Raw genomic sequence first — 23418 nt, forward strand, 5'->3', positions numbered from 1 at the left:
GCCGCGCTCTATTTCGCGGGCGGGACCTTTGTGGCGCCCCCAGCGGAGCCTTCTGGAAGCGTCCGGCGCCGGGGGAGGAGCGCGGCGCTCGCGGCCGCATCCCCCCGCTCACGGGGGCGGGGAGGGAAGGAGGGAGGATGTACTGAACGGGGTGGAGTACGAGCGCCGAGCGCGGCGGCAGGGGGCTGCGCCGGGTGACGTGAGGGCGGAGGAGTGAAGACAGGCACACGGCGGAAACAGTGTGTGCGGCGCTTCTCTCCGGAGCGTCTTCAGAAAGGTTTCGGTCCCCCACCATTGCGTAGTGAAGTGGTACTGCCCTTCTGTGTAAGTGTTGCAGGCCGAGCGTAGTGCTGGGCTGGTCATTGGCCAGTCGGGGCGTGTTCAGGGATATATCGCTATGTCCCAGGGAAAAGTTCCTCCGCAGAGCAAGAGCAGTAACTCCGGGACGTGTCCCCGGTCGCGGGCTCCCGGGCGGTCCGTGGCGGGAAGGTCCCTGTTGAGCTGTTCGGGGCCCGCTGCTGCCCGCTCTCGTGTGGAGGGCCGCAGGTTTAAATGGAAACCGCATTCCTGCCCCCTCGTGCGCCAGCTTTTCAGCAGCTGTAGCATTTCTCTGGGATCTGGGAATCGTCTGCAGGGGAATAAAGTGCTTTTTTTTTTTTTTTTTCTCTTTTACGTCCCATCTCTTTGCTACAAAATACTGATTTTTCTCAAGTGAGCATTTAATAAATGTGACAGCGAAAACACTCTCTTTGTCCGTCCCCAGGCGCGATGTCCCAGGCGGTAGCGAAGGAGATCCCGCAGGAGCAGGGCGAGGGCGGCTCCCGGAGGAGCAGCTGGGGGCTGCTTGTCACGGCCGGTGTGGGAGGGACCTTGGTGGCCCTCTATGCTGTGGCCACCCCCTTCGTGACCCCGGCCTTGAGGAAGGTGTGCCTGCCCTTCGTTCCTGCAACTGCCGCTCAGATCCAGAATGTGCTGAAAATGCTGGAAAACAGAAGTGGCTCCCTAGTTGATATTGGTAGCGGGGATGGCCGCATTGTAAGTTACGGATGTTGTCTTCCTCTTAGATCACCTCTTAAAAAGGTGCCAAAGTGCTGGGGCTGTATTTTCTCACACTTATGAGTGTCTTGTCTTTGGCATCCAGTGGTTTTACCTGAGTCTTATGAAGAGGATCAAAGCTGAGAAAGGTTTACATTCAGTTTTGATGAGTAGTAGTTTTTGCTGCAGTCTTACCAGCAGCTTGACCAAGGTAGTGGACAAAATGTCGTTGTGCTGACTGGAGGGAATCACAGTGCATTCACGTGAAAAGATGGGATCAGAGTCTTGATACTGATTCCACAAAGGTGTGTAACTGCAGCAAATGAGGCTGTGAGGTGCTTAATGTATAAAGGTGATAGAAGTGCAAAAAGAAATGAGCACTGAGCGATGGATTATAAAAATAAAAATCCTGGTGTGGCTAGAACTGTAGTCTTCACACCTTTGTGCAGTGCTGGCTTCCCCACTTCCAAGTCCATGTGGTGAAACCAGAATAAACACCAAGGGAAATGGTGAGAATCATGAAAGACAAAGTGATACTGTGTTTCCAGGGTATTGTTTGAGCCCCAGTTTGTGAAATGTGGTGGTGAGGATATAGAGGAGAACATTGTCATTTGGTTTTTCTTTGTTGTTGTGATGTTCCGTGTGCTTTCTCATAACTATCTGCTTCAAGTCCTATTTAGCAACAGGGTGGTGGTTTTTTATGGAAACAAGCAAGTTCTTGAATGCTACGTTTGTCCATGTTTTATGTGAATGAGTCAACACATGCGAAAAAAAATTGATTTGGAAACCCAAATCTGTGAAGATTGCTTGAATTGTGCCTGGGTAGGAAAAAGACCAAAAAACTTAGGCGTAACGTAAGTGCAGTTTCTGATGCCCTCTCTGTTCATCATTCTGGCTGCTGACTCTCATCAGAGGTATCTAATTCGAATAGGTATTGCATCGTTAATTCCGATGCGTTATATACGTACCTAAATGGAGACTGAAGACTGCTTGGAAAGCCAGGTACCTAAAATTGAATGCTTGGTGCTTCCTTAATGCATCTGTTTTGAAAAAAGTATGTTCAGATGCTTTTAAATATTTAGCACTTACTCAGGTGTAATCGGCGGATAAATATGAAGATATTTACCACATTTCCATGTCAGGTTTTTGGTGAATTTGCAAGTGCTCTCTGATGGAAGATGCATTATTTTAACAGTGTGAAATATACTGTCCAGGTAATGCTGCTTGAGAAGTTTTGGTAAGAAATGTGACTTCCTGATTTCACCTTGCTTGTTTTGAAGTTAACAGTTCATCAGGTGATTCCTGATTAGAAGTTGGCAGTAACCTTTTAAATTGTGTCTCAAACCTTTATTCTAGAAATCAGTGCATTTTTGGATTTTTTAAAATGTAGATTGACAGATCACTTTCAGACTCTTTCTATTGGCATGTCATTTTGGCTCTGATTCAGGGGCTGCTCAAGTGCCTTCCCCTCACTGCTTTTCAAATAAGTGGTCTAATTTTGAGCATTTTTGCTTGTGAGTTTCACTGTTCTCTCAGTGGTACTCTTTAATTTCAAGACAGCGTCATGAATGAGTTAAATTAAACTTTCATGTAAGTCACAGATGTACTGCAAGCTGACAGCTTTGCTCTGTGAATGTTTGTTTTCATATTGTTTGCCTGACTATATTTCAGTTGGACTAGTAATAATAGTAAAATGTAGTTTTGAGTTTTTGTTCACTATACAACTAATCTGTTGGGCATTAAAACCTGGGTGACTTAGAAAAGTGCTTTCCCTTATATTTTAAATAAAACTGTGTGCTCCTGTTTAGGTGAATAGACTTTTATGTTTCTAAGTGAAGATTTTTTTTCTTCCTTGTAGGTGATAGCAGCTGCTAAAAAGGGATTCCAAGCTGTCGGTTATGAATTAAATCCGTGGCTAGTCTGGTACTCCAGATACCGTGCCTGGAGAGATGGGGTACATCAGAATACCAAATTTCATATTTCAGACTTATGGAAGGTAGGTAGTGAATTATGTAAGGATGAATCCGGGGTGATTGAGAGATTTCATTAGTTTGGAAATACTTTCCTGAAAGAGCTGAAATGCTGTCTGACCACAAGGTTCTATATTGGGCTTTGAGTAAAGTACTTGTGCTGGGAATCTGGTTTCTGTGGGCTCAGTATGCTGTTTGCTGCTTTTGTGCTTTGTTGAAGTGATTCCTTTATCAGTAGAGGCTCCTTGAGCAGGCCTGGGCCTGATGAATTATCTGGGAGGTTTTATGTGGGTACGGGGGTTTTTGTGTTCAGAGAGAAGCATAGGAGAACTTCACGGCACTGACTGGAAGAACCCAGTCACTAGAATGCCTAGAAAGTTTTTCAAGCTAGCTAACATTTAACAAAAGAAGGGGCAAACTTAAAGCATACATGATTATATCATATACAGGAGTTGTGAGAATAACCCCTTACTTATTAGTAAAATCATGTAGGTATTTTCTAAACTAATGCTTTCTGTGCTACTAGAATTGGTGCTATATTCTTGGCCAGACAGTAGAAGTTTTTTGCTGTTCAGCAATATAAAGTTTTCTTTATGTGGAAATTTTTGTGATGAAAAGTTGGTAAGGGATCTCCTTACATATTTTTGGTCTAAATCCTTGTTGAAAGAAGTGCAGCTAGAGGGATTGGGAGAAAAAAATGGTCAGAATTTTTTCAACTATAAATACCATTTTCAGTAAGATTTGTTCTCAAATTTTATTTCAGGTTTCTTTTTCCCATTATACAAATGTTGTTGTTTTTGGAGTACCTCAAATGGTAAGCTTACTGTTTATTTTATATTTTTATTATAGTATTGTATTTTATTTATTATACTGCTTAATTATTTGTTACAATGTTTAGATATTTTAATACCAAGGCATTCAGTGTTAATACATTCATCTGCAACATGGATCAACCTGCAGACGGTCAAAGGTAGTCAGTAACAATCATAGAATCATAGAATATTAAGGGATTGGAAGGGACCTTAAACATCATCAAGTCCCAACGCTCCTGTGCTTGGGATACTTCCCACTAGATCAGGTTGCTCAAGACCTTATCCAACCTGGCTTTGAACAGTGCTAGGATTGGGGCATCCAGAACCTTCCTGGGCAACCTGTTCCAGTGTCTCACCACCCTCACAGTAAAGAATTTCTTCCTAATACCTAACCCATATTTCCCCTTTCAATTTGTATCCATTCTCCCTTTTTCTATCACTACTGTTCCTGATGAAGAGTCCCTCTCCAGCTTCCCTGTAGGCCCCCTTCAGATACTGGAACATTGCTATGAGGTCTCCGTGCAACTTTCTTTTCTCTAGTTCCAACCACCCTGCCATGAGCAGGGGCACTTTTGACTAAACCAGGCTCCTCAGAGCTCCATCCAACTTGGTTTGAACAATTCCAGGGCTGGGGCATCCACAACTTCTCTGAGCAACCTGTTTCATTGCTTCACTACCCTCAAGTGAAGAATTTCTTGCTGATATCCAATCTAAAGCTACTGTCTTTCAGTTTGAAGACATTCCCCCTTGTGCTGTCACTACATGTGCTTGTAAAAAGTCCTTTTCCATCTTGTAGGATCCCTTCAGGTACTGGAAGACAATTAGGTCACCATGTAGCCTTCTCTTTTCCATGCTGAACAGAGCCAATTCTGTCAGCCTTTGCTTCTGTATTGCTTGTTCCTTTGCTAAGGCAGATGTGAGATGAAGTGAGTGAAGAGCTGTATGTGGTGCCATACCACACAGCATACACTGAAAACATTTCTGCAGCGGTAACAGGAAGCAAAATAAACCTTTCTATTCTGTGCTTTTTTGTTTGCTTGTTTGTTTTTTCAACGGCACTGGAAGTAAATCTCTACTTCTGATTCCAGTTGTAACCAGTATTGGAAACTGAAGTGGATGCGGGTGGGGTATTAGTGAGCGCCGTGGTACTCCTCATGCTGCCAGCTCTGGGTGGTACGTGCTCTCTTGCCTGAGTTCCGGCAGGGGGCGCTGGAAACGTTTGGATTTGCCGTCAGGAATTCTCTCTTTGCACCGAGAGGAAAAGTGCTGGTGGGGAAAGATGTCTCAGTAAACTAGGAATAAACAAATGCCCTGGGAAAATGTGAGTAAGCCCAGCAGAAATACTGAATTAACTTTTAAATGTAATAAAACAGGATACATTAGTAACAACTGTGATAGAATGGGTTCAGAATAAGTCTCAGAATAAGTTTTGTAGATCCAGTAAGTACTAGGTTAAATTCTTTCAGCAACAGTACTGTCATAAATGCAACAGATGCAAACATACGAACCTCCGTGTTTCCTGAGTATTTGTTTGCTTATGATCCCCTTTAAATTTATTTCAGGAGCTGTTAATGCTCAGCCTCCTGAATGACTAACTTAATTTTCTAGAAACCTTAATGCATTTCTTCTTTTTTACTGAGGAACAATAGATCTCTTTAGCTTTTTAAATAATGCTGGCCTGATCTGATGCTGTCACACAGTGCTTTTATTTCATATACAAGATTAGCTTTAAAAACCTGAATTTATTGATCTTCAGGGAAGACTAAGACCTCTCTTGTTCTTGCAAGCATCTGGGGGGAAGGTGTGTTTGTTTCTGAGTCATTGCAGAGAGAGACTTACTTGTTCTGGGTGGGATGATGGAATTCTTACCAGGTGTTCATGTTTGCAGCTCCTGTGTATTTTAACTGATTATATACTGTACAAAAGGTTTACTAAACTAGATATCTCTGTTGACACACCAAAAAAAAAGCCCAAACTCTGGCTTCACATAAAATACAGTATGATTTTAACACCTAATGTAACTGATATATTTCGATTAAAACTAGCTTGACTGGTTTAAGGATGCAATTCTTTTTGGCTAAACTTGGCTGAACTATTAATGATGTTTTCTAATTTGAGCTAATATGGACAATGCAGTGTCACTAATTTTCATAATTACTCCTAAAAAATTAGTCCATATCTGTAATTTCTGTAACAAATCAAAAAATTTTCTGGTGCCTCACCTCAGTTTTAGATAACAAAGTGGGCTTATTTTTCTAGTTTGTTTAAGGTGCGGCAGCAAAAGTATTTGCAGTGGATGAAATCAAAGCCTTAAAAATATTTGGAAGTAACTCTTTGATCTATTAGATCTATGACTATAATTTTACTAAAATACTCCATTGTTAGCTTAAATGTAGCTGTAATAGAATATTACATCAAAGGCACACCCTGCATGTATGTGATAGTGGAAGCTCTTTGCAGCCTTTGGAAATACATTTTCTTCAGTCAGTCTTACTTTCTAATAATTTTCTTTTGGGTTTTGTTTCTTTTTTCTTTTTTGTGAAATTTTATATATTTAGTGTCTTTGTGGCTTACTGCCCTCTTAATTTTTTAATATCTAAACATTACAGCATGATATCAAAGTAAATAGTGTTTTACATGTGATAGAAGTAGCCTGTAGAGTTTGCTGTTAAAATTATTCATTCAGATAGATACAATATATAAGAACAAAAGGAACTCCAAATGCATGTGCACTGCTGATCTCCTTAAGCATACCATCAAACTTTTCCAAAGGACAAAAGTGGCTAAATCTGTTACGTTTCTTTTTTTTTTCCTAGAACATAATCGCTATCTGGGATGGGAAAGAAATTTCTTTGAAGTCTACATGTGTTAATTTATTTCTCACTTAATCCATGGCAGGATTTGCAAAGCACTTAGTAGAAAAAGAGCATCTGGCTGTTCATGGTGTTGCTCTGCTCCAGGAGGGTAGTGATATTTCCCCTGACTTTGATCTCCTCTCAGTTTTTGTGAATGGAGGAAAGCTGGACTGTAGGTGTTCAACCAAGGAGAGTTGCATAGTGGTTTGTGACACAGTTCCCCCCAGCACCCTGCTCTCCAAATTGAAGAGAGATGGATTTGGTGGATGGACTGTTCAGTGGATGAGGAATTGTCTGGATGACTGCATTCAGACAATCAATGTCTCAGTGTCCAGATGAAGATCAGTTACAATTGGTGTCCTTCAGGGGTCTGTTTTAGGAGCAGTCTTGCTTAATATTTTCATCAATGACATAAATAGTGGGATTAAGTGCACTCTCAGAAAAAATTGCAGATGACACCAAGCTGAGTGGTGCAGGTGACATGCCTGAAGGACAGAATGCCAGCCAGATGGACCTGGACAAGAAGTGGGTCCATGAGACTCTTATGAGGTTCAGCAAGACTGAGTGCAAGGTGCTGCTCCTGGTTGGGGCAACCCCCAGAACCAACACAGGCTGGGGGATGAACAAATCAGAGCAGCCCTGCCCAGAAGGACGTGGGGGTGCTGGGAGATGAGAGGCTGGACATGACCCAGCACTGTGCACTCACAGCCCAGAAAGCCAAACGTGTCCTGGGCTGCATCCAAAGCAGCGTGGGCAGCAGGGCGAGGGAGGGGATTCTGCCCCTCTGCTCTGCTCTGGTGAGACCCCACCTGCAGTGCTGCATCAGCTCTGGGGTCCCAGCACAGGACAGTTGGGGACCTGTTGGAGTGGGTTCAGAGGAGCTCCTTTCCTACGAACTCGGGCTGAGGGAATTGGTGTTATTCAGCCTGGAGAAGACTTGACTCTGGGGAGACCTTATTGTGGCCTATTAGTACTTAAAGGGGGCTTGTAAACAAGATGGGGACGAACTTTTTAGTAAGGCCTGTAGGGACAGGACAAGGGGTAATAATTTTAAACTAAAAGAAGGCAGATTCATATTAGATATAAGAAAGAAAAATTTTGTGAGTAGGGTGATGGAACACTGGGACAGGTTGCCCAGAGAGGCAGATGGGGACTGCACTGAGCTCTGAGCAACCTTATCTAGTTAAAGATGTTCCAGCTCATGGCAGGGGTGTTGAACTAGATCACCTTTAAAAGTCCCTTTCAATCCAAACCATTCTATGATTCTACATTCCATTTCATGGAATGGTGCTGAAGGGATTCACGTGCGTATGTTAATGGGGTGGGGACTCAACTAAGCTCAATTTCAGTATTATTTAACGTAACAGTATTTTACCACAGAGTGACAGCATGTTTGTTTTGGGTTGTTGTCTGTGTGATGTTCTGAGTGTCCCAGGATCTGTCTTGGGGTTAGACTGTAGATTTTGAGTGGTGGTGACCTTTGAGTATCACTCAATAGCTCATGAACCTTGGGGTGTCATAAATAGCATAAATTCAGGGGGCTGAACTTTTATTCTCTACAGAGAGGAATCCCACTGAAGAGAATCATGAATTGGAGCATGCAAAGTCTCTTCTTTGCAGTTTGGTTTTTTTTTTTTTAATTTAAAGGATAATTTATGGGTTTTGGTTTAATTTTTAGAACTTAAAGTTATGATTTCCTTGATCTTACCCATCTGGGCACAATAACCATTTTCTGGTTTTAAATATTTTTTGTCATGGCATCAAAGTCAAAACATATATCATGAATACTTTCTTAAGATTAAAAAAAAAAAACAACCTGAAATCTTGGATTTGTCTTGAGCACTTGAATTAGGTTTTAAAGAGAATGCTTCTGGTTTTTTACTGCTTCTGAGAGGTTTTTCTTGTAATTCAACAGATGCCACAGTTGGAGAAGAAGCTGGAAGATGAACTTGAATGTAATGCCAGAATCATTGCCTGTCGCTTTCCTTTCCCTTGCTGGATTCCAGATCATACTACTGGAGAGGGAATAGACACTGTGTGGGCCTATGATTTGAAACGTTCTAGGGGATGCGAAACAAAGATCTTGGAAATTACAGCAGAGACAGAATCCTAAACATCTAATTCGGTTTTTTACTGAAGTTTTTAGCTTTGACTGGGCCTGTTGAAGATAAGATTAACACAGATAGAGCCCTGGCATATGAAGATCTATATTCACTATAAAAACTGAAGTACAGTGATTGTCTGAAAGCACACCAGGGTTACTGAAAGGTGTAGTTAAATTGCTTAATACAGTGTCCTGGTTTAACGCCTTCTGGCAGTGAAATAACACACAGATATTCACTCACCCCAGTCCCCACACTCCCCCAGTAGAATGGGAAAGAAAATTGAAAAAAATGTCATACCTATAACCATGGATTAAGATAGGAATAGTTTAATAATTGAAATAAATTTAATAATAATAACAACAATACCAAGAGAGGAGTAAAACCCAAGAAAGACGAGTGCTGCACAATACCCTCGCTCACACCCACTGACAGATGCCCATTCCATCCCAGAGCAGTGATTGGCCCCTCCCAGCCAACTCTTCCCAGTTTGTATACTGGGCATGATGTTCTGTGATGTTCTGAATAGGCCTTTGGTCAGTTCAACTCAGCTGTCCTGGCCATGCTCCCTCCTGGCTTCTTGCGCACCTCCTTGTTGGCAGAGCATAAGAAACTGAAAAGTCCTTGGCTTGGAGTAAGCACTGCTCAGCATCAACCAAAACATCAGTGTGTTATCAGCATTAGTCTTATTCTAAATCAAAAATACAGCACTCTACCAGTTACTAAGAAGAAAATTAACTCCCAGCTGAAACCAGGACATGTTGTTAGCCAAAATTATGAAAAAGTTTTTATAGAGGTGGAAAACTTTAATATGGAAAATGGGTTAGAACACCATTCACTACAGTTAGGGGGAATATATGTATAAGTTAAATGCTCAAATTGGTGAATTTACACATTCTTTCAGAATTGTTATTGGTGTTGGAAGTGGTGTGCAAGTGGCTCCTCAAATGAGCTGTTTCCCAAATGTCTGAATTACGTATGCCAAGTGGCATGATGCTGCATGCACAAAACTGATCCAGATGGAGTGTGATGATGACACCGATGTTTCACACCTCAGCCTTATATGTGTACTTTTAAAAGTTGAGTATGACTAAAGAGGCAAATATAACTTGTCATTCGTTCATTATCACAAGTGCCACCTCTGATTATATTAATGTACTTTTATTTAACTTGTGTGCTGTTTTAACAGCAGCTGGAAAAGAAACCCCAAGTAAGCCCCTCCCCTTCTCCTTCACCTCTTTCAGTAAGGGAGGGGCAAAAGCAGAAATTATGGGTTGAGGTAACAATTTACTGAAAGCACAAAGCAAGAATAAGACATGGCACAGGAACAACAGCAATATTAATAGCAAAAGGATACAAAAAGAGCAGGTATTTTACTGACAGAAAAGGTGTTCACCACTGGGAACAACAGTAAGATGGCGGATGCTTCCCATAGATCATGTCTGCATGGCTTCCCCAGACATCGGCAGCATGATGGCTGGGGAGGCAAAATGGCCAACTTTCAGTGGAGCACCAGGATTTTCCTTCCTACCGAAACCATCCCCCCAGCAAGGGTTTGGGAGGTATAGAACACCAAAACACCAACCTGGCCACAGCGCTAAGCTCTGACCCCTCTCTGCAACCAGGACAACTTGTTATGTGAACACAAAACTGCAGAAGGATGGATGCTCTTGCTGAACTCTTACTGGTATAAGCTGTTGCAGAAAACCATAATTTTTCCTAACCTTTCTGATTTAGGAAGGGTTTCAAAAGTCATTTACTTGTCACAGAAGTGCCACCAATTCTGTGTGCTCAAACTTTGGATAAAGATACGGATGAGAGTTGCTTACTTGAATACTTGAAGTCTGTCTCTTGATTCCAGAGCTAGTTGTTCTGGCTCGTTTGTCTATATCTGATTAAACTTCATTTAATTTATAGTGAGATGAGAAGGGAGGTTTTCATGAGACTTGTTTCCCAGTCTGTTTTTCTGTATCATTAGATGAGATCTCAGAAACTCATGGTATCGCTGTGTGGCTTTTCCTTGTAAGTGAAGCAAGTTGTCCCTGTCCTCTTGCTGATGCTGGTTTGCAGTGGAGTACTGTCACTGCATGGAAGTTTTCCTTTTCTGCCATGGTTACAACACCTTTCTGTTGTATCATGTTCTGCTTACTTGTTCTTCTTTTCTGGTTCCCAGGTAAAGTCTTACTGTGTTCACCCATTAGCAATTAGTGAGAGTTCATAGTCAGCCTCCCCTGGCCCCAGTTAACGTACAGTCTCTTTGTTAAGCAGTAACTATGCAAGTTTGTCAGATCTTTGCATATATGTTTCCCATAGAATGAAGCTAAAAAAAGCTGGGCAATTGTCACCTGACTTCAAGGCAGTCATTACCACAACTAAAATGATCTCAGTCCAAGAGAAGTGCTGAGACCCTACAATTTGAGGTAAATACAAAGTCTGACATTTTATCAGGTGTTGGTAAAGCAAATTTGGCTGGTCTGTAGAATCTGACTTGAAGAGAAGTTGGATGTTATTTGGGATGTACCCTGGCTTTTTGGTGCAAGGGGACAGGAAGGAGAAGTTAAAATGTAAGTATAATAATCCTGCTCTGAGGATTTGAAATGGAGCATGGTTTTGTCCTGAAAATGTACACAAAGCAGGAGAAGAAAGGGGCAAATATATTTGGAGTGTGCAAAGGAGAGGTGATTTCAGCCTTGCATGGAAAGGCACAGCTGTGAACATGAGGACTGTGTGTACTGAAGAACACCAGTGTCTGGTAAGCAGTCTTACAGACTTTTGCTGCAAGAATGCATAAAGCATCTTGTAAAACTACACTAAATTCTTTCTATAATGATTTAAGTGTTATGATCATTGCACAATGACATGACAAGGGATAGAGTGGCTTATCTAAAATGCCTGAATTTAATATCCCAAGGCTATAAAACTGGAACCTCAGACAAAGCAAATCTGAATGTTTTCTGATGAAAATAGACTAACAAAGGGGAAATTGGCTAATTAAGCGAAGTTCTTCCCTGAATGATCATAAAGGAAAAGAGGAGGCAAAAGATTTTGATCCCTTGAATTGTGACTCATCTGCAGTGCAGTGCTTTGACCCAGGTTTCTACAGCCTGCTTTCACTAAACTTAGTTTGTAGGGAATGAAGCAGTTATGTATTTTTCTCCTGTGTGACTATATATTTTTCTATTGCATTAGCCTTTGTCTGTTAAAAGTTAAAACTGAGTTTCTCATTTTTGCCTGTGGTAGAGGTTTTGGGATGTGCACTTCCTAGTTACCACCTATTGCTCCAGAACTACTTGCTGAGGAGGGCACAATAGAATTAATGATGTGGTGACCTGAGCTTTAGGAGTACTAAGTCCTGTCCTCAAGGCAAGGAGAGATTTATGAATGTTTTCAAGTAATGCAGAGGGCTGTTTCTTGCTCTGGCTATTTACTTTTGGGGGCCTACACTGAATTAGGCAGTGGTCTGAAGGTTTGGGATTCCTTATGACATAAGGAAATGTGCTGTATTTCCTGTTTCCGTGGCCTAAGTGTGAAATGGAAAGCAAAGTGTTCCAATTTACACAGGAGGACTGGGAAATAATTTTCTTGATATATTGTCCTTTCCTGTCACTTGCTATGTTCATTTGATAGTTTTCAAGATTAACTACTTGACTGTGACTTTAGTTACCACTGTATGGATTATTATGTTGATACACTTCTAACTGCTAAAGTAATGTATTATGATTTTGTTGATATGATACTTCAGAATGAAAAATTGTTTCTTCGGAAAACCAGGAAAGAGAATTACCTTAATCAAATGATAGCATAGGTCTGAAGCCAAAAGGAGGAAACATTCAAGCTACACATGCTGTTCAATACCAAAGTAATTCAGATGCACAGAAAAACCTGTAGTTTTTCTTTGTTTGTTTCTTCTAGTAGAATCACTTGCCTTTTGGAGTTACTGATGTTATTCTTTCCTTGCCCTGCCAGATTTTAGCAAAAAAAATTGCTGAATGACTAATGCTTTCTTGAAATACTGTAGAATTTGATTTGTTTGTAAATAGTAAAGGTCAGGGTCAGACCTAGAAATGTTTTTGTTCTCCCCCCCCCTCCCCTTTTTTTCTTTATTGAGACACATTATGTCCATGCAGGTTTTGTGATGCAAGATGAATTGTGCCACTGCAGCATCTTAGTGCTGCAATTCTAATTTTGTAGTTTTCCATTTCCATTTTTCAGAAATTGGCTTTGTAGAGAGAAGGAGGTGGTGGTATGGCTGCAAGAAAGACATGTGATAGGCAGCTTGCTCAGTAAGTTGCAGTCACTACAGCCACACAGCAGTCAACCAAACTTGTCCAGATTTGTTTGGGAAATATACACATTTTTTGTGGGTTTTAGGCATTTCTGTATTACTGGGCATATTGAAGTTCTTGGTTTATCCTCTGGTCTGATTACATGCTGCTACTTAATCTAATACTGCTCCAAGGAAGTTAATCCTCTGTTTCTGAGCTACTGTTTATTTCTGAGTCAGGAGTTGTAGCCAGGTAAGAAGATACAGAGTCCAGTTTCAGATTAAGCACCACACAAGCCAGTTGAGTGAATATGGTCTGTGGAAAGAGTTCCAAATTCCAGGCTTTGGGGAAGTCTTTCACCTTTCACGAAGGACACAGCTCAGAAGGCAGCAGAGATCTCCTGAATTCTTTATAATTCAACAATGACTTCAGCGTTGCTTTTCTCACGTGTGTTTTTACAAAAAGTTTGACCACTGTAAGACCATTTTAAGATCTGTAGAAGAATTAAGCAAAGGCAGCATTTTAGTTACTATTTATATTTGGAGCTAGGGGAGGAAGGGAGAAAGGGGATCTTATAGCTCAAGTATGGCAGTTTGATCTATTTCGGAAGCAGTTTGACAGACTTGCATCATCTGTGTGTACTTCTCACTGCGTAGGAGAATCCATGCCACAAATGGGCTGTGATGAGCATTCACTCAGAAATGGGTTCATGTCTGATACCACTGCTCTTGGATGAACACTGATTATTGATAGCTTGCCTCATACCTCTATAGTTTCACTTTCCGTAGTTTGCTAAACACTGAAGCATTTATTCAAGAAAGGACACGAGTCCTTCAAATTCATAGTTGAATTTTGGACTGTCATGTGCAGGGCCAGGATGGAGTTCAATGATCCTTGTGGGTCTCTTCCATCTTAGGATATTCAAAGATTCTGTGGTTGAAGAGGGCAGCCTTACATCAGATTTAATGCCAGTAAATTCTGCTGTGATTGAATTATTTTTCTTTTACATTTGCCAAGATTGTGGTTCTGTAGTTTTAAAATGTAGCCCCAACTTGCTTTTCGGAAATAATATATGCTCCTTCTAGAAGATCTCTTGAATTCTTGATAAGATAGTGTGGCATCTATGTTTAACTTAAAAATCACCCTTGAGTAAGATTACAAAAATACTCATTCTGCAGCTTTTTTCTTTGCATGATAATCTTGCTGTTCATCCTTGTATGTTTTACTGAGGGAGACTTATACATGGATAACTACCATTTTTTCCCCATTCTTTTCCTGAGTTCTCCCTCATTTTTAAGTGTTTGCTTTAATTTTTCATATTGTCTTTTTACAATTTGGCTGACTTCATAAATGAGTCAGTGTTTAAATTTCCTTTAGGTTTTTTTTCCTGTAAATTAGTTTCCTTTTTTTTCCCCCAACCACTTTGAAGGAAGACTAAATATGTTAAGGAATGTTCTTTTTCTGTCTAACATTTTAACCTTGATTTATTTTGCAGTCTGTGTGCTGACATAGCATGACTTTTGTTTCCAGTATATGAAAGAAAAACACATCCACACCAATGGTATTTAGACTGAAAAATAGCCTTGGTCTACAACAATTCTGGCTATTTAGTAGTTTTAAGTACCTAAAAGCACATTTTTATAATATTTCATCATATGGCAAATGAATACAGGCCTTTTATCCCTTTGGTAGTTCTTTGGATTTGGGTTGTTTGTTCAGGTGTGATTTTTGCTGATTTCTTTTTCTTAGTATAATGTTGGTATTTCTATTAGAGGCTTTGATTGAAATGTCAGATGGATGTTTTTTTCTGCAAGTTGGTGTGTAGACCTGGAACAATCACTGTGATATACTCCTGTGAACTGCTGGCATTGGTAAAAATTATGTGAAACCTGCTTACCAGTAAATGCACAGGGATATTTTTCAGCTTACTGTGTATGTTGTGGTTTTTAAAAGTAAAGGAGATTCTTGAAGACCATATAGAACTTGTGGCACAAAGAGGTCTTTGCAAGGTCAGAAGCAGTAAATTACTGGCTTTCAACCTGAGGTTTGTGGCTACCTTCTGAGGAATCCACAAAAAGTAATTTAAAATTAGATCTACTATTGGTAGGTTTATATTTGCTACCCATGGTTGTGTTCTTCCATTGGAAAATTGTAATGTGCCTGAAATGATCATTTGAGAATCCCTGAACTAAAAATATGGGTTGACGTAAGGTATTAGCCTAATGGAAATGAGCTTATCAAAGTGAGGAAGTTTTTTTTTCTTCTTTCTGTTGTTGCTTGCCTGGATTGTTGAGCTTTGACCCTCTGCAGTGTATGGGCCTCTCTGTCTCTTCTGATAAGCATGTAACTTCCTATTCTGCTATGTGAGAGCCATTTCATGGTTTTGCACATTCCCATTGCATTCTAATAAGTCTGGCTTTTCAGGTAATCTATGATAGATCTGCTATAAGGATCTAATTACTTGGGTTTTGGTTTAGGATCTGCTTAAACATTAAAATTACATCTTCAAAACACCTGATAAACTGCCACTGAAGCCTGTCTAAAAAGCCAACAGAGCCTGTGAAAGTCTTTAATGCTGTAATGTCTGCAGCTATCCATGCCAAAACTTTGGTTCAGAGAGGCAGAAATGTGTGTCTCTCTTGTATATGCTCTCTTGATTCTTGATTTTTTGATTGAGAATGGAAGTGTGAGGAGAAGACACAAAAGGGGTTATCAGGAGGAGGATCACTGCGAGCTCTGTAAGACAAAAATGTGAGTGGTGAGTGATATAGCCAAAATCTGAGCCATCTGTGTCACTCTAGCCCTTAAGGTTTGATGCTGTCTTTTTTTAATTTCCCCTGACAATTGTGTAGCTCTTCTTGAAAGTATACTTCTTTTTCTTTCTTTCCTATTTTTTTTCGAGTTTTTCAGAGTGTACACAAATCAAAGTAATTTATATGTCCAAATATGCCATTCTCTAAATTGTGCACAGGAACCCTCATCATCCATGTTCATGTATATTTTATTGCTGCTTCCTTCTTTTCAGTACACAGAGACCAGACTTATACTCTGAATACCTTTATATCAATACATAAATAAGTTTTGTGGGTGTGATCAATACCAATTAAGTTTATTTGCAAGCACAGATCTCACACTGAAGCAACTCTAAAAAGAGTTAGAGCAGGAATGGGACAAATAGTGGTCATCATGGGAAAATACTAATGTTACTTAGAGACATTGATGGTAGAGTCTTCTGCCATTGAGGTACTTTTAACTTCAGTGGGCAGCCTGATGTGTCAAGCAAAGTCAGGGAATGAAAGACTAGGAGCAAAACAGCACTGTGTGGGGTGCTTTAAAAGAAATTTATTTTTTAAATCTGTCTTCAGAGGCTGCCTTCTGGTTTCATCTAAGTTGTTAACTACAGTTGTTGTTCTGATAAAGAGTATGTTGGTAGGAGAATATTATTGGCTGAGCTAATACAACTAGTGAGCATCTTGAAGTGTTTATTCTGTAAATAAATAGATAAACAATTCAGATAATTTTTTACCCTTCCCTCCACCCCACAAATGAAAAAAAAAAACCAAACCCAAAACACAACAGCCCTTTAGAGTGACAACGTTGCAGAATTAAAATGGAAGCTACCTTTATCACCCTTGGAAATTAAATGTTAGGAAACAACTTCCAATATCAAAAAAAGTTTTCAGCTTCAGCAACTGGCTCTTATTTACCAGAGAGCATTACATATATTGTTGGTTAGATCCACACTGACTTAACAAGTTTAAGTTGCTTAGAAAAAGTTACTCCTTCTTGTGAGTCTCCCAGGCATACACTCTGACTTAGGTTGTTGGCTTATTATAATAAAAACACTGATCAGATAGCACTCCTCTCAGGATTGTTTGTCTACTGTAGGAAAATAAAGCAGTCTGAGCACTCACCATGCACAGGAAACCTGGATGCTGGATCTGTCATGTTTTGTCTATAGCTGTTTTCCTCATGCTTATCTGTACTTTGGGAGAGCGTGAACATCAGATGACTGGAGTGGGGACATTTTTCCACTTGGGTCATATTTGCATATGTAAGGACAGATGAGATGTTGAAGCCTGCCTTTAATCCCTTTCACAGTATGTCATCAATAGTGATCAATTTTCTAGTATTGCTTTAGTCTAACTGCTGAAATTTTCATTTCCACAGGCATAAAACCAGATGTTGCTGATCATTCATCTTTCTAATCTGTTGTATGTCTGAAGACTTTATGTTGGCAATACAAGTCTATTTCCATTTCTGTGCATAATACCCAGGAGATGTTTTGTTGTCCTTGAGCACCTTAATTACTGTGGTGAGACAGTGTTCCCTCCTGGTGCTGGATATGCAGGTCACTCACTGTCTGAGCTTGTAAGTGCCAGTGTTGTGGATGCTGCTGCTTTCTTGTTGGGGTGCTCCAAGCAGTGCTGAAGCCAGGATACTGGAGCTGAAGCTCCACAGCAGATAATCCATTAAAAGGATTGAACTTTGCTTTGCATTTATTATTGTTAGCTCCTCCCTGATCATTACACCCCATCCCATCTCCCCCCACAAGAATAAACATCCCCTCACCCCAATCTCATCCATCAGAATGTGTTTATTTGCTGTTCAGCTGCTGGTGCAAATGACCACATTCCTTTCCATCTTTGTCTAGGCCGTGGGCCTACTGAGACCTGCTAGGTTTATGTTTTGATGTAAGTAGGCTCAGCTTTAGTTTCACCAGTGTCAGTCAAGGGTCTGCTTAAGAAATCCTCAGAGTCTATGAAGGTGCTGAAATGAGCAAGCTCAGGGTGCTGGAGATTTCCTGAAGCTGGCTGTCTTAGCATGATGGAACACAGCATCAATGTTTTTCATAGACTTTTATAAAGACTGCTTTAGCACTGCTGAATTTTCTCTCTCCCCCACTTTAGGAACTCTGCTAAGCAAAGGATAAATTCAGTCCACTTTACTCTCTGACTAATAGTGGTAGAATATTGTGGTTTAATTTTACACTGCTGTTTGTTTCTAGTATAGTCTATTTATAAAGTTTCCTTCACTGGAGGGAAAGACCTTGGAATCCTTCCTCTCCAGCACAAACTTAAGAGCAAGGCTCTTGACCTGAGAGGCTTCCCCTTTGGAAAGTCTCTCAGCAGCACAAAGGTCCTGTACCAGGAGAGATGGGAAGGCTTTCTCTTAAATTCCTGTTGCTGATATAAATGCTTTTTGTCAGGACCACAATTAGGAGCGACTCGATTTTCCACCAAGACTTCCACCAAGACCTGTGACTTAAGGTTAGTCCAAAGGGGTTGATACTGGGTCTGGTATGGAGTGTTGGAGTAGCAGGACTTCATCTATTTGCCTTTTGGGGGAATGTTGAAAACCAAGTTTTGGTCCTTATGATAGCATAATTTCTATTATATGTCATTAAAAGTATCATAATGTTTTGATATAATGAAAATATAAGAATAATCTTCTGGTACTAATACTCTGGTAATAGCCTAAGCTAAATGCTACCGAATGGAGATTTCTAGGTTGGAGAAAGAAATTTCTAGGTTTCCCTTCGGTAAGTATGTGTTAAGCCTATTAACTTTAGGGAATTTGTTTGCATGTATTTAAAAGAAATAAAAGTAGATGTAGAAGATAGCTGTTGGAATGCTAGTTATTTGTTTGCATTCAGCCCTGAAGTAAAATGCAATGTTTATACAGCAGTATTCATTTTCAAACCGCTACTGAATAATAAATCTAGAAACACTTTTTTAGGATTGGCTCATATTATCTTCACCCTTTACAACTACAAAAATTGTAGCAAAGAGCTAATTTGTTCGAGACCACAAAAGTAATTGGTGGCAATGCTGTGATTAAAATGAAGCCTGCAACTGCATGCCTGTGTCTGCAGCTGGAAGAATGTATTTTTCAAATTGTTGCTCCTCAGGGTGGCAGTACCTGTGCGCTTTCAGAACGGATGGAGCCAGAGATGGAGCTGGCAGATGCTCACTTATGCCATGTAGTGCTTTCTTACTGCTTACAACTATCAGATATAGCACCTACAGTGGTTGTGTCTGTCAGATTCATGATCTTGGTTTTGTTTGTTTGGTCTCACTTTTTTATTAGTTCTTACTAGGTGTGATGTCTCACAGTTACTGCTTTTAACTGCATTTGCATCCTTCTGTCATTGTTTAGACATGCTACTTCACAGCTAAACTTACTATTTCTATTGAAGTGTACGACTTTGTGTTTTGTACTATATCCTGGTCTATTTTTGTGTGAGACTTGATCTGGTTCTCTGTTTTGGTGATTTCTATTTGTGACAGAAAAGTTCCAGGCTTAAATTTCTTGTTAATGGGAGTATTAAACATAAGTTGTCTCCAGTCCAGTATAGGTGTTGTGACTTTTATATCTTACTGTTATACTTGCCTTATAATTTCTTTAACCTTTGTGCATGGGCTGTGTCTTAATTCCCTGAGGCCACTTCACTAAACATAAATGAAACTTGATTCTTATGAAGTCATTAGATCTGTCATGGCCTATATTAGTAAGCCTACATGTTCCTACTACTAATTTTTATTTCTATATTTGTTCGTGGGTACAAATGAGATGATCTGAGAGAAGAACTATTTTCCTTAGGCCTTAATAACTATATCCTATGTCAAAATGGCATGTAAAATAGAATGAAAAAGTTTTCTGTTGGTGTGACTCATCAATAGCTCTTGCTACTATAACTTTCTGTCGTGACAATCCCAAACTCATTTTTACCTGACATAAGCATTAGTTTTAAGTACAGTTACTTTCTTGATCTTCTGGTTGAGAAGTAATCAGCTTAACCAGCTCAAAACCAGCACTTGAAAAACAGGCTGCTGAAATCATGCGTGGAATCTTGCTAGATTATTTGCTTTGTCTTATTTTTCTAAAATAAGAGGCAACAACTTGACATAAATTCTGAATATGAACAAACTCAAGACAACATACTTTCTTTACCATATGCAGGAAAATGCATAGTGAGCAATGCATGAACAAATACACTACCTCCACCCTGGCAATCAAATACTTTATCTATTAGTTAAGTAAACATAGTCAAAGTTTGCTAGTGCAGAAACAATGCAGTAAACAGCGTTGCTGGTTTCTGCATCTGATCACTGAATCACAGAAGCAATCACAAAATCAGACCAGTCTTGCCAAATAAAAAAGCAATTCAGAATGGCTATATAAAAAAGGCTGCTTGAGACCATTATCTACACTGTAACATGAATTATTTGTTTGGGGGCTTTTTCCCCCTAATTGAAAGATTAGTGACAACTCTTCCCCAGCCCTGAGACTGCAAGACTTTCCTCTGCATCCCCTTATGCAGAATACTACTTTTGTTCAATATGTTAATAAATGTAATTAATACCACTAGAATTACATAAAATAGGAAAAGATACTGGGGAGAACCGTAGTTACAGGCAGTTAGGCAGAGTTATGCAGCCCTAGTAACACTCGAGTGCTCAGTCTGTGGATCTGTCATGCCACATTGGTACAGCAAGAGCCCTAAGATTGAATAAAAATCAATATGCTTTTCCAGCCAGGGCCAAGAGTGGAATGGACAATGCAAAAAGGCCAACTGAACTGAGAAACATTAAATCTTCCCTGAAGAGCAAGAAGCTTCTGTGGTAGCTGCTTTCAAAATGTTTATTGAAAAGTGATAGAGAAGAAATGTGTATCTCTTTATTTAAAGTGTTTTCCTTATTACAGAGTTTTTACACCATCTATTTTATCTATATGCATTAGGGAGTGTCTTTTCCAAAGACTGCTTTAATAGTAATTGATTATGCTGATAAAATCTATCTGAAAAAAAAATTGTCCTATAGTTTGTATTTAAAAAATAAAATGCTAGAGCAGCTGAAACCCTCAGTTCAGTGCATATCCAACAATTGCGGAGAACCCATTTGCTCACACAGGGGTTTTCACTTGGGCATCTGCCTCTTCTGGAAGGGTCAAGCTCTTTTAAGTGTTGTCTCCTGGTATTTTCTGAAGCAAACTGGGTGTGTGTCAGCAGGCCAAATCCAAACATGAGATGTGGTTACAAACACTACAAGACATGATGAGAGGGCTCAGCCTTCCCTTAAGTGCATGCTGCAGAATTGGCTAGCAATGTCACAGTAAGTTCAGAGCCTTTTTCTTGCTATTGGCAAGACACTTATAGTTGGCAGTGCTCTTGTGACTTACAAAGTAGAATTAGCTTTCTATCTCTTGAATTAAATCTAGGTGGTGGGAGTCAAGGTATTAATTAGCCTTTCCTAGTGATAAATCCCCCTGAAGTGTCACTGGTCTGGACCTACTACTCTTTCATATTTGCTGGCTTTTAGCTGATTGAACAGTTGCTTGTCCTTTGGCCTATTGAAATGGAAGCTGATCTCAGTATCAAGGTTGAAGACATCTGCTGTGCATAGGGATTTACATGATCACATGCAGCTTTGCTGAATCCTACTGAGCTGTAGTAAAGTCGTCAAATTACGCTGTCAGGATTCAATGAAACTGTAACAAATTGGGAATCCCATATCGCAGTAACCAGTCCTGAAGGACAGCTTTGGCAGAAAGATCCTAACCAAATATGAAGCAACTTTTCTGCCACCAGAGGAGTAAATTTCTCTCACCCCGCCATGTCCCCTCTGTTCCCCATATTTTCAGCAATGCGGGGCTGTCCATGCATTATCGTGGTACAGAAGGGATGTGGAAACTTCTGCACCCTGGACAGGCGCTGCTCCAGCATTTGCCAACTGAGGAGCTGCTGTCTGCTCACTGTCCTCCATTATGTTAAGGAAACTTCCCTGTCTGATCATCCAGGAATCACGCTTTCAGTCACTCTCGCACCATCTGACTGGGACTGAGGCCCTTTCTCAGCTACACACCCCACACCCACACAGTCAGGCCAGGTTTCCCCTCAACAGAGTCTCAGACGTCCAGATCCTTCAAATACTGTAATCCGAGGAGAGACCCAGAACACAGAGCTACCTGCACTACACTTATTCCTCAAAACTTCACTCCCCTTGTGGGTGAGGAGTGCAGGAAAAGGTCAATGCCAACACTGGGCATGGTTCTCCTTGCTGTGTCCAGGTCTCATGTTTTAATGATGCTGCTAGTGATGAGGACAAACCTCTTCCTGAGGCTATTTACAGAGCTGCACCAGCTGCATGTTCAAGCTGTGTGAGGAGATTCACAGAATCACAGAACATCCTGAGCTGGAAGGGACCTACAAGGATCATCAAGTCCAGCTCCCAAATGAATGGTCCATAAAAGGATCAAACCCACAACCGTGGCATTATTAGTACCATGCTCTAACCAAGCCTGTTCATCTTCTGCCTATAAACACTTTAGGCAGCACTAAGGCTTTGTTTCTGTCATAGTAAACCTTTTCGGTTTTTTGGATTTAAGTGACAAATGAGACAGACAAACATGTTGCTGTCCAGGAAAGTGTCACTTTGGATCATGCCCTAAATCCATATAGCTCTGACTACCAATATATGCGGTATGTTTGAACTGGAAAAGTTATCTCAATCTCCTGATCTTATGGTATGCATAAAATAGTCAATATAAAAACTTAAATATGGAGCATTATTTAAAGCTTCTTAATATGCAGTCCTTTATGATGGGTTTTATTTTACATTCTCTTGCAATGCATAACTCAGTACTGCATTCTATTGTAGCACAGTGGAAACTTGCAATACCATGTTCATATACTTATTGTAGTCCACTATATTTTAAATATGTGAAATTTTTTCTTTCCCTTTTGAAATATATTATTTTTTTAATGTGCTTTGGGATGACAGGGACTAAAACCTGACAAAACTTTAACTACTACAGTGTTATAGTAGGGCTATGCTGGAAACATTGTAATTTGTGGTAATTAATTGAAAAGTTTGTTAGTTCATCTTCAAAATTATTTGCAATAGTATCAAATATCTCACTAGTCTTTTTTAAGGCAAGAGAGTGCTAAATTTTATTTGAGTATGCGTGATCAATAGATGGAACTAGGGTGCCTGTTTGTTATTTACACAAGTTTGCATCTTGCATTCATACCAAGAAGGTGAATGACGTATTTCATATTTCATGTAATTTACTTGAAAACTTTCAACAGTTAGTCATCAATTCCTTTCCACATATTGAATTAAAAATTTGTGATTGAAAGACCCTCAAACCATGATGTTGCTTTCTGAAGATGGATGTTATTTGAAAATTAATAAACCCTGATGCTAAAGGGAAGAGAGTTTGAGGTAAAAATTGAAAGAATGAAAAGTATGTTAACATTTCAAATCGCAGTTATTGTGGCAATTAAGTGACTGTGTGAAACAAACAGAATTTCAGAGTGCAGTAAGTGTGCTAGTCACATCAATCTAAATGATAAGAAAACAAAACCAGAATAATAC

At 40.0% G+C, this 23418-nt stretch overlaps 1 protein-coding gene across 1 annotated transcript; it reads left to right on the forward strand.

The window, feature by feature from the left end:
- The first annotated feature begins 123 nt into the window (after positions 1-123).
- On the forward strand, positions 124-19391 carry ATPSCKMT (ATP synthase c subunit lysine N-methyltransferase). The gene is made up of 5 exons (XM_010393975.4): positions 124-324; positions 764-1035; positions 2894-3031; positions 3769-3819; positions 8588-19391. The coding sequence occupies exons 2-5, from the start codon at positions 769-771 to the stop codon at positions 8783-8785; spliced, it is 654 nt and encodes a 217-aa protein (XP_010392277.1). The 5' UTR covers positions 124-324; positions 764-768; the 3' UTR covers positions 8786-19391.
- The last annotated feature ends 4027 nt before the right edge of the window (positions 19392-23418 follow it).

The sequence above is a fragment of the Corvus cornix genome, chromosome 2 (assembly GCF_000738735.6).
Source record: "Corvus cornix cornix isolate S_Up_H32 chromosome 2, ASM73873v5, whole genome shotgun sequence".
Lineage (NCBI taxonomy): Eukaryota > Metazoa > Chordata > Aves > Passeriformes > Corvidae > Corvus > Corvus cornix.

Bases quoted from the DNA above. Each gene is read 5' to 3' on its own strand.
- ATPSCKMT (XM_010393975.4), top strand. From the start codon at position 769: ATGTCCCAGGCGGTAGCGAAGGAGATCCCGCAGGAGCAGGGCGAGGGC. The intron at 1,036-2,893 runs GTAAGTTACGGA...TCTTCCTTGTAG, and splicing joins GTAGCGGGGATGGCCGCATT to GTGATAGCAGCTGCTAAAAA. The intron at 3,820-8,587 runs GTAAGCTTACTG...GTAATTCAACAG, and splicing joins TTTTTGGAGTACCTCAAATG to ATGCCACAGTTGGAGAAGAA.